This window comes from Eurytemora carolleeae, unplaced genomic scaffold (genome assembly GCF_000591075.1).
Source record: "Eurytemora carolleeae unplaced genomic scaffold, Eaff_2.0 scaffold75, whole genome shotgun sequence".
Lineage (NCBI taxonomy): Eukaryota > Metazoa > Arthropoda > Copepoda > Calanoida > Temoridae > Eurytemora > Eurytemora carolleeae.
Window position 1 is genome coordinate 286,336 of NW_019396178.1, and position 11,725 is coordinate 298,060.

At 40.6% G+C, this 11,725-nt stretch overlaps 1 protein-coding gene across 1 annotated transcript in view; it reads right to left on the reverse strand.

Annotated features, from left to right (window-relative positions):
- Nucleotides 1-10,293, reverse strand: part of LOC111697319 (N-acyl-phosphatidylethanolamine-hydrolyzing phospholipase D) — a 15,300-nt gene extending 5,007 nt beyond the window's left edge. Inside the window, exons 1-3 of the mRNA XM_023467273.1 lie at nucleotides 10,212-10,293; nucleotides 2,804-2,966; nucleotides 1,110-1,185 (exon numbers count right to left, since the gene is read on the reverse strand). Coding sequence (XP_023323041.1) covers nucleotides 1,110-1,183 — 74 coding nt within the window. The 5' untranslated portion in view covers nucleotides 1,184-1,185; nucleotides 2,804-2,966; nucleotides 10,212-10,293. The remainder of the gene's footprint in view (nucleotides 1-1,109; nucleotides 1,186-2,803; nucleotides 2,967-10,211) is intronic.
- Between the last annotated feature and the right edge of the window lie 1,432 nt (nucleotides 10,294-11,725).

Genomic DNA, 11,725 nt, shown 5'->3' on the forward strand with positions numbered 1-11,725 from the left:
GTCCTGTCAGAGTTTATATATACGTCTTCATCCAATATTCTTGATAGATAGAAGGTTGAGTGATTTAATGGTTGGATGCTACAGGGTGTCCTAATAAACTGGATGGTACATGGTGTCTCAATAAAATGGATGGTACACCGTGTCCCAATAAAACGGAAACTCCTAAAATGTGACGATCCCAAAGTTAAATTAAGTATTCTGCCTTAGATATGGTCAAGGTAAGGTAAGGCCTTAAGAGAATTTGTACTCAGAATACACCAAATTCCGTAATATACAATGAACTCTTTTTCGGTGGCTGTACAATTGTATATTGGTTGTTTGTAAACAAACACAACCGAAACTGGACTCGAACCTAAACATGAAATTGGACCCAGTATTCAAACCTTAGTAGCAGTTCGGAGTTACATAGTTACACATACAAACTTTACTTGAACCGAAACATGAAATTGGACCCAGTATTCAAACCTTAGTAGCAGTTCGGAGTTACAGAGTTACACATACAAACTGGACTTGAACCGAAACATGAAATTGGACCCAGTATTCAAACCTTAGTCGCAGCCCAGAGTTACATAGTTACACATATAAACTGGACTTGAACCTAAACATGAAATTGGACCCAGTATTCAAACCTTAGTAGCAGTTCGGAGTTACATAGTTACACATACAAACTGTATTTGAACCGAAACATGAAATTGGACCCAGTATTCAAACTTTAGTCGCAGTCCCGAGTTACATAGTTACACATATAAAGATAAAATATGTTAAAAGGTAAATTAATTCACAATTTTAAAATATTTATCAACCCCCTCTCATGTCGAAATTGTAAATTAATGTTTCGACATTAGCCTGATTAAATTTAAATGTAAACAGATCCAAAACCAGTTTTTACCCACCGAAACTGAGTTCATAGTGTCGATTTATATACAGGCAAAGCTGGATTCCCAAGCCAGTTCCAAATAAAATCTTTCAGAAATAAATTTTATTTTTAACAAACCATAGTCTAAGATTATATGGAACGGGAAATTTCAGGAGAAAAATAATACGACGGTGGTAGGGTATAATCAGACAAAAATATTATAAATTTTTTTTAAATTTGATATTTGAATTTCCTTTCTTCCCACCAATCCATCTCAAATACATTATTCTCCGATACACCAGTATTGGTTCTCATCCAACTTTTCATTCCTAAAAATATTCTCTTAAAATTTTAAACATTTTCAAGACCTGCTAATCCCTGCCCTCCCCTTACCCTCCATATCATATACATGCTTTATATTTCAGAATATCACAAAACCTGCAAATCCCTCCCCTCCCCCCTACCCTCCATATTATATACAATGCTTTATATTTCAGAATATCACAAAACCTGCTAATCCCTGAGTCCCCTCCCCCCTACCCTCCATATTATATACATGCTTTATATTTCAGAATATCACAAAACCTGCTAATCCCTCCCCTCCCCCTACCCTCCATATTATATACATGCTTTGTATTTCAGAATATCACAAAACCTGTTAATCCCTCCCCTCCATATTATATACATACTTTGTATTTCAGAATTTATATCACAAAACCAGCTAATCCCTCCCCTCCCCCCTACCCTCCATATTATATACATGCTTTGTATTTCAAATATCACAAAACATTAATTCCAAACATAAATAAAGCAAAAATATCATAGAAATAAAATCCATTTTTATATCTCCACAAATCCCCATACCCACCCTCCCTTAACCATACACATATTCTTGACAACTATAAACTGAAGAACATTAGAAAAAAGACTTGTATATCTATTCTATGGATCCCCAAAGAATTGAATCAATACTATTAATTACAAACTACTCTAACCTTTGACAGGAGAGAAAACTTTAGAGAAAATAATTTAAAGAAAATATTAAGGTTAATGTAAGTTAAGTAGCTATGGCTAGTTTTAATACTTCTCGACCACACAAAGGAAATAGTTCAACTATTCCTAGCTATGGCTAGTTTTAATACTTCTCGACCACACAAAGGAAATAGTTCAACTATCCCTAGCTATGGCTAGTTTTAATACTTCTCGACCACACAAAGGAAATAGTTCAACTATCCCTAGCTATGGCTAGTTTTAATACTTCTCGACCACATAAAGGAAATAGTTCAACTATCCCTACCTAGTGCTGGTTTAAATACTTCTCGACCACACAAAGGAAATAGTTCAACTATCCCTAGCTAGTGCTGGTTTAAATACTTCTCGACCAAACAAAGGAAATAGTTCAACTATCCCTAGCTATGGCTAGTTTTAATACTTCTCGACCACACAAAGGAAATAGTTCAACTATCCCTAGCTAGTGCTAGTTTAAACACTTTTTTACATACTCAGTGGTTGACGGCAAAATATGTAAATTTGTGTTTTTATTATTGAATTAAAGGGACTGTCAGCGTAATTTCAAGTAACCCTCCATGCAAAGATGGCAAAGGTAACCTTGAAACCTTTATCTGATCAATGTTGTGGAAAATATTATATTTCTTTATCTAAAAGTATTTAATTCTGATCATTCCTGTATGCTTTTCTGCAGTAAAATTGCTCAAGTTACTTTTGTAGAAACACCACAATTATAATTATAAACATTGATATCTAATTAATACTTGATTAGACAAAGCTTTTAAGGGTACCGTTGTGAATCGGGCATCGCCATCTTTGCATGAAGGGTCACTTGAAATTAAAATTAAGCTTTTAAATTCTCTTTAAGAGAAAAACTGAACACAAAACAGGCATCTCATTGAAAAAATTTAAAATAAAATTTCAATAAAAAGATAAAACCTTTGGGAACAAAGAACTCGCAATCTGGTTGCTTCTTGGCAATATCCCGTACACTGTTCAGGTCAAGGTGGTCGTAGTGATTATGGGAGATTACTACAGCAGACAAAGGAGGCAGGTCATCTATACTACAGGGAGCAGGTCGGTATCTAGCAGGTCCGGCAAACTAGAATATATATATAGAGGAGGGAGGTCATTTATAATACAGGGAGCAGGTTGATATCTAGCAGGTCCGGCAAACTAGAATATATATAAAGGAGGCAGGTCATCTTTACTACAGGGAGCAGGTCGATATCTAGCAGGTCCGGCAAACTAGAAAATATATAGTGAGAAGGCAGATCATTTCTGTTGCAGGGAGCAGGTCGTTATCTAGCAGTTCCGGCAAACTAGAATATAAATATACCAGGCTTCTTCTATTTCAACTTTTAATTGTGGCTTAATATATGTGAACATCCTTACAGCATAAGAAAACAAAAGTTCGATGATTTCATACTATTCTTTTCGCGCATTTTGAAAATTTTACAAAAATTAAAATATTTTTAAAACAAATTTTCAAGATTTGATCATTCATAAACCTATCCTGGAGTCACATGAGGTCCCAAACAAAATTTGGGCCTGATCGGTTCAGCCGTTTTGACGTTTATTTGATAAAAACAGACAAAAAGGTGAACAGACAGTCAGACACCCAGACAGACAATCAAAGTATATATATATATAGATTGTGAAGGGGCAGGTCATCTATACTACAGGGAACAGGTCGATATATAAGATATATGTATACCTTACAAGACTAGCTCTATATGAGAAGATATGATCTATGTATTGTATAATAATAATAATAATTATAAGATCTGAAAAGGAACCCAACATGGAACCCCCAGACCGCCCTCAGGGTGCAGACCATCAACATGCAGTCTGCAGTCTGGAATCCATCCAGGCTATCACACAATGTTTAACGCCCGTGTGATAGTGATACATTCCTAGTGGCTGGCAGCCCGAAAGCCAGTTGCGTATCAAGCAACCCCCCATAACGGTAAACCCAGTGCAGGCCCCTGGGATGAGGCCAGCCAGTCTACCTGAGCATTATTGGAGAGAAGAGACCTGCTGGAACCAGGACTCCAACACTTGCTTGAGTGTAGCAGCTTGCTGGTTGAGTGCTCCAACATCGACACCATCCCCGCCTACATACGCCCGGAGCACCCTGGACTGGAGGAAACCTCCACCAAGAGCGTACACGTTGACTTAGGCCTCAAGGCCTGAGACCCTCCTGACATAGGCAGAAGCAGGGCATTTTAAAATTATTATTATTATTAAACAAAACTTCTTGGGGATTTTATTCCCCGTATAAAGCCACACCCATCAGTACTTCCCCTCACGATACGTGTACAATCACACCTGGGGTTGTAAACCGCCTAGGGCATGTTCTATTATTGAACCCTGGATGTAAGCATACTGGGTGTTGGGATTATTGGGAACCTGAGTAGACCGAGCCCCAAGGTTGACATCCACCAACTCACCCACCCCTAACTGGACAACAGGTCCTGTACAGGGGATGGTTTGTTTCTATGTAAAATCAACATGGTCTTTCTCAATTGATTCATTATAGTCTGGCATATGGTAATTCCCAACTATTATGGGACGTTTTTTTCCCTTCTATTTATCAGCTATTAGTTTAAAACTACTATTTTATCTTCCATCTGATACTTAATATCCTAATATAAATTTTATTTCCTTGATTTGATTTAAGATTTATTAAATTCTCACCTCACATATGTTGAGTACATTCCATCCATTTTTTTGCCATCAAATTGATGTTTCTTGCACGTTTCAGAAGTTCCATTCTACTGCATCCATCCTGTCCTAGGTATCATCTAAGGATGTGCTTGGTGGCCATCCCCTGGTTTTTCTCTTCGTATTCAGCTATTTCACAATCTTTCCTCTCCCTTGTTGTTATCGGGCACTCAAGCAGTACGTGGGGTTCATTCAGCCTAACATACCTGCTATTTGTACTACAGACTGGGCATATTTTCCACTGCTTTCCATACTTGTTTCTCATCCAGTTTGCCAGACCTAGCCATGTTTATGATTTTACTGGGTCTACAATCATTTACATGTTCTGGTAGTTTGAACCACTCTCTTGGTTGTGGTTGGGACTGGAGTGAATGAAGACCTTGTTTAGCATCTAGGACTGATTCAATTGCCACATCATTCACTTTCTTGCGTAGCAGAGATAGTGATAGATCAGGAATGTTGGATTTGATAGTGTCTTCTATCTCCTTGATGTCTCTGGCCCATTCATCCTCCTCTGGGTTTTCCAGGACTACTCTGAGACACTCTGTAAGAATTGGGTCCTTCTTCTTGTTTACTGCTCTCCAGTAATACCTAGCCTTTCTCATCCATATTCTAAACTTCATTGGCATGAGTCCTGCATCAGTCCATGAAGATACCCGTGCAGTTGAGTAAGGAACTTGGAGTATGAAATTCCCAGCCTCTCCCAGGATTTTCTCTAGGGACTCTATCGTTTTCTTGTTAAAACTCATAACCTCTGAGCAATAGAGGATAGCTGGGATCCCGCATGTTTCCCACAAGATCCTGGCTAATCTTGATCTATCCAGTCCCGATCTTGTTAAGCTCATGACTGAGTGAGCCTACCTCCTTGCTGCTGTGACCACATCCTTCACTCTTCGTAGAATACACCTGCCTCTTAGCTGGATATTTACTCCTAGGTATTTAGCAGTCAATGACTCCTTCAGTGTATCCTCAGAATTACCAATCCTCCGTTTTTTACCAGGGTCTCCTGTTGTGAGAACGAATGATTTCCCAACCGTTAGCGTCATCTTCATACTCAAGCAGAACTGGTTTAATTCCCCTAGTAGATAACACATTCCTCTGATTGGAGTCCTAGAAATAAATATGAGATCGTCAGCGAAAAACAGTCCGGTAAGCTGTACTCCTCCAATATCAATCCCTCGCTTTGTCTCTTGCAGGCGAATTCCCAATCCAGAAATATATAGGGCAAACAGTATGGTTGATAGTGCGCATCCTTGTTTAACTCCGCATGTAAACCATAGCGGACTAGATACTCCTTGACTTAACTTGATCACCACATTATCATTGTAATACATGGACTATATCAGCTGTAACACTTTACCTCCAAACCCACTGTACTCTAACTTTTTTTATAAAGTCTCTCTGTCAATCGAATCATAGGCCTTCTGTAGATCGCAAAAAGCTACTGATATCCTGTACTTTTTCTTCTTTGCCTTTCTCACTGCAGCCAATAGGAGAAAGACACAATCTGTAGTCGACCTTCCTGGTCTGAATCCATACCGAGTATCCCCAAATAGGTTCTCTCTCTCGCATATCTTTAGCATTCTGTAGATTTTGTAATTACACTTAACATCAGATTGGATACTGTAATCGGTCCTTTATTTGAGATTTTTAATGACGCTTCTTTCTTGTCTATTTGTGTCATTTTTCCAGTGTTCAGGCACTCGGGGGTTTCTCCTGTTTCAAGACATATGTTAACTAGTTCCGTGAGTTTTCTGTTGAACAGTTCTGATAGCATGAGCTTCATTCAGTGCAACAGATGAACCATTCTGGAGACAGAACGGGCATAGTTTGTAAGATTTGCCAAAGTCGTTAGGGCGTCTATTACCCAATCCAACATCCCCTGCCCGGACTCTGCATAGTAGCCGTGACGACTGTGAGTCAGTCACATGAGGCTGAAGTTTGAACCAGTTGGTTGGTAGAGGCATGTATCTCAGGGAGATGTGCTCACGCTTCTTGGCAGTCACTGTCTGAATGGCTGCCTGGAGTAAGGTCCTTCGGACCTCGGACTTTGGCTTACGGAAAAGTCCACTCCCTGCCAGGTCCAGGTCTTGGACTGATTTTGCCCGAGGGTCCTCTCCAGACCTCATGACTGAGGCAAACACACTAATTAATATTGGGTCCCTCCCCTTATTGACAATCCTCCATACATACAGGCCAATCCGCTCACCCATGGGTTTCAGGCCAGCGTCGACAAATCCAGCGACACCTGACGCAGATGATGGGAGCTGGAGGATGAACCTGGCCACCTGGCCTTGGATTCGCTCCAGGGCCCCCACTGTAATGGCTGAGATGATCATGGCCTCAATACCGTACAAGACTGAAGGGATGGCGCAGCACTCCCAAAGTTTACGTGCTATCAGAGCTCTATCCAGACCTGACTGGGTTAGCCCAATTATGGTATGAGCATAGGATCTTGCCACTGTTAACATCCTCTCCTCCCTAGCCTTAACCAAATTTTGTCCTTTCACTTGGATATCGACCCCCAGGTACTTCCCGACCAGGAGAGCCTCGAGCTCCGGCTCATCCTCTGAGACCAACCATGAGGAGTCATTTGGCCCATTGGACAGAATGATGGTTTTGCTGACCGCCAGCTTCATGTGCATGCCAGCACAAAAGCGCTGAACTACCCAGAACAAGCGCTCCATACCTCGTCGTCTTGTTCGGGAGATCAGGATGAGGTTAACAGCAAAAAATAACGCTGATATTACCAGACCACCAAACTCCACCCCTTCCTGCATTGAGTGGAGGACATTACCCAAGGAGCTAATATCTAAGGCAAACAGGAGTGGTGAAAGCACACACTGCTGCTTCACTCCCTTGGTAAACCAAAGGGCACTGTGAGGCCCCCTCTAATTCTGACCTGCACGCAATCGTTACAGTACAGGGATTGAATTAGGGCTTTGACTTTCCCCCCAAACCCAAGGGCGTCCAGTTTCCGATACAACAATTCCCGGTTCACCGAATCATAAGCTTTTGCAATATCACAACAAGCTATGGAGATTATCTGGCCCTTGCGTTTGGCTCTCCGAATAGCTGTTAACAAGATTAATATGCAATCAGACGTAGACCGGTTCTTAAAGAAACCGTACTGGACTGCACCATAGTATCCTTCGGCTTCACAGATTGGGTCCAGGCGACCGTGCAAGATCTTTGTGATTACTGACAGCAGAACACTGGGCAAGGTGAGAGGGCGTTTGTCCTTTACAAGTAACGAGGGGGCTTTCTTGTCAATGAGTGTCATTTTCCCGACAGCAAGTGACTTGGGTACCTGACCCTCCTCAAAGACAGAGTTGATCAGCCCGGTGAACATCCTAATAAACAAGGGTCCCACCAGCTTGAGCATAGATGAGGTTACCCCATCCACCCCTGGGGCACGGTTCACCTTCAAACCTGCGATCACTTTCTCAACTTCATGCTCAGATACCGGCCGGCAAACCTGCACAAACTCCTCAATTCTAGCCCTTGCTGTAGCCAGAACTCCATTGGCATCTTGGAGAGCTGACAGGCTTCCCGCTTTCTTGACGGCATTCCGAACCAGTCACCAAAACTGCTTAGACTGCTTGACTTCATTAGCCTGAGTCGGTTACTGCGAATTCTTCTCCTGAACAGGACCTTTTCCCCAATCTGGAGTCTGAGAGTCGAGCTAACCCACCTTGCCTTGGCTAGCTCAGCTTCCTTTGCTTCTACTAGGCCCTGGGGGAATCCAGCAACCCTCTGCTCAATGGATAATCTCCTGGCCACTGCCTACGCACGCATGCAGCAGGCCCTTGCCCTAACTGGTGCTTTAGACGCTACAGACGACCTTTTGATCGTCTGAGCAGGTACACCAGCTTGGTCAGCTGCGAGTACCAAGGTGTTTTGGAGAGCCTCACACTTCTGTGAGACATCCACACTACCCCAGTCAAACTTCTCACACAATGTCATGAATTTGTACTGAAACAGATCCTTGTTGAGGTCTGAGGGGTTAGGCACCCGGATCTCCTGCGCAACAGGTGTGTCATAACCTTCTGCACCAACATTGAGGGTAACAATAAGAGGGGAATGGTTGCTCCCTGCCAAGAATTGGTTAAGCTCATCAACCACCATGGAGTGTACCAACACTGTTGGGCCTCCCCCCTCAATGACCAGATCTAGAAGGGAAACCGAGTTTGCAACCACCCTGGTAAAGGTGCCCAGGCACCTATCCTTGTCTGCATTGACAATGCAGAGGTCATTGTTGAACACAAACTCCCTTATTAGTCTACCATTTTATTTAATGTCAGGATTGTTCCCGACCACTCCCTGATCATCACACCCAATGTGGCCATTAAAATCACCAACTAGGAGGCAAGCGTACCCTTGCTCAGTGAGGGCGACCATTTCAGCTTGAATCATATTGATCAAGTCAGCATTCCAGACAATATGCTTGGTTCCCCCCCCCCCCCCTCTGCTGCCAAGTATACAGAGCAAATAGCCAGGTCACGACCTCCCTCATGCACCAACACCCAGTCACTCTCTGCATCCAGGTATGGAAACATGACCAGCCCTGGAACATGCCACATGTGATTAATACTGGACAGCACAAGAATTGACTGTCCCCCGCCTTGTTTCTCATGTCCCAACTGGTTCTTGGTGTACAATTCACATCCCCTGAAGGATGACAAATCTTCAACTGCCCCTGCCCTGATGTGGGTCTCTGTTAGGAAAACTAGGTCTAATTTATGCTTTTCAAAGGCGTCGGCAACTTGGTCATTCTTGTCAGAACACAGCAGGTCGTTGCAGTTCCAAGCCACCAAGTTTAAGAAATCCCCTCCACCAACCAACAGTTGAGGCACTGGGTTTAGCTGCCTGTACAAGGCTAGCTCTATATAAGAAGATAGTATATATGTATATCTATACAAGACTAGCTATATATGAGAAGATAGTATATATGTAAACCTGTACAAGACTAGCTCTATAGGAGAAGATAAAATCTATGTATACCTGTACAAGAATAGCTCTACAGGAGAAGATAAGATCTATGTATACCTGTACAAGAGTAGCTCTATATGAGAAGATAGGATCTATGTAAACCTGTACAAGACTAGCTCTATATGAGAAGATAGTATCTAAGTATACCTGTACAAGACTAGCTCTATCTGAGAAGATAGGATCTTAGCTCTATAAGAGAAGATAAAATCTATGTACACCTGTACAAGACTAGCTCTATATAAGGAGATATGATCTATGTATACCTGTACAAGACAAGATCTATATGAGAAGACAGGATCTACGTATACCTGTACAAGACTAGCTCTATCTGAGAAGATAGGATCTATGTAAACCTGTACTAGACTAGCTCTATATGAGAAGATAGGATCTATGTATACCTATACAAGACTAGCTCTATAGGAGAAGATAGGATCTATGTATACCTGTACTAGACTAGCTCTATATGAGAAGATAGGATCTATGTAAACCTGTACTAGACTTGCTCTATATGAGAAGATAGGATCTATGTATACCTGTACAAGAATAGCTCTATATGAGAAGATAGGATCTATGTATTGTATACCTGTACAAGACTAGCTCTGTATGAGAAGATAAGATCTATGTATACCTGTACAAGACTAGCTCTATATGAGAAGATAGGATCTATGTATACCTGTACAATACTAGCTCTATATGAGAAGATAGGATCTATTTATATCTGTACAAGACTAGTTCTATATGAGACGATAGGATCTATGTATACCTGTACAAGACTAGCTCTATATGAGAAGATAGGATCTATGTATACCTGTACAAGACTAGCTCTATATGAGAAGATAGGATCTGTAAGAATAGTTTTCCCATCAACCTCAGCCAATACACTAGCATGCCCTAGCCAAGTCATTCTAAAAAAAAATAATTAAACAATAGGTTTGATGCTACATTGGGCCCTATATAAGAATACACATACACAGTTATTAAGATACGTTGATTTTCCATTTAGTGGTAAAATTTTTTGCTATGTAACAACATCAAAAACCCAAAATAATTCTGAAATGTCGTCTTCATAGTCCACAGTTTTATGGGTCCCATTGCATGCATGCAGATCTATAACTTATGAGCTTTAGAGTTTTCTCACTAAAACCGTATGTTTGACGGTCTGGACATTTTTTTTGACTAATTTTAGTACTTTTATCATTTATTTATTCATTTATTTATTTATCAAACTGTAGTTAAATAGGTATACGAAAGCATCTGTTAACATATTTAAGATTGGTTGAAAAATGGATCTCTAAATAAAGTTTTTACCTTGCATTAGAAATCTTGTCCCAGACTGGTTTTAAGATAGGAAGAGTTTTATCTAGCTCACTGGCTCCAGGTATATTAGAATCGTCCTGAAAAGTTGGAGATAAATTTTATTCTTCATCTTTTCGTAATTTGTTTTTCAGGGAACCAGAATATTTGGAATTCTATTAAAGGGGCTGAAAAGTGAAAGCGTGACTTCAAGTGACCCTCTTTGCAAAAATGGCAGTGCCCGATTCGCAACGGTACATGTGAAAGCTGTGTCTGCTATATTGTTTATAAGTTTAAAAAAAGAATATTTTCAATGGTAGTTTCTCAAAAAACTGACTTCACATTTCTACAGCAAGAAAATCCATTTGAATGAAAAATTTTTACAATTTTAAACCTAGAAAAACGACAATGTCTTCCACTTTATTTCAAGGGTACCGTTGCTTCAGGTCCTCTTAAGCACTGCTTGAAACCTGACCTTTCCTGTGAACCAACTAAGGAAAAATGATGCTGCATTAGGTCTCTCTCTTGCCCACGGATTCTGGAACCTTCCATTCTCCATCCAGGACAGGACTTTTCCATCTATACATATTATTAAATAAATCCAACCATAAGTGTCGAATTCTGAACGAAATTCTTTATCCCCGTTTATATTGAAAGTACAAGAAAGGTAGACCAAATTTTGTAAAAGCCAGAACTAGGGGAGTTGACTAACACTTAATTTCTAAAATTGGGTGCTAAATGCCACAATTTTTCCTAAGATCAAAGATGTTAATTCCATCATCCTTCATCATGTAAAGTTGTAAATCGGACATATAACTGCAAATTGATGGTTACTTTCAGTTACATCTT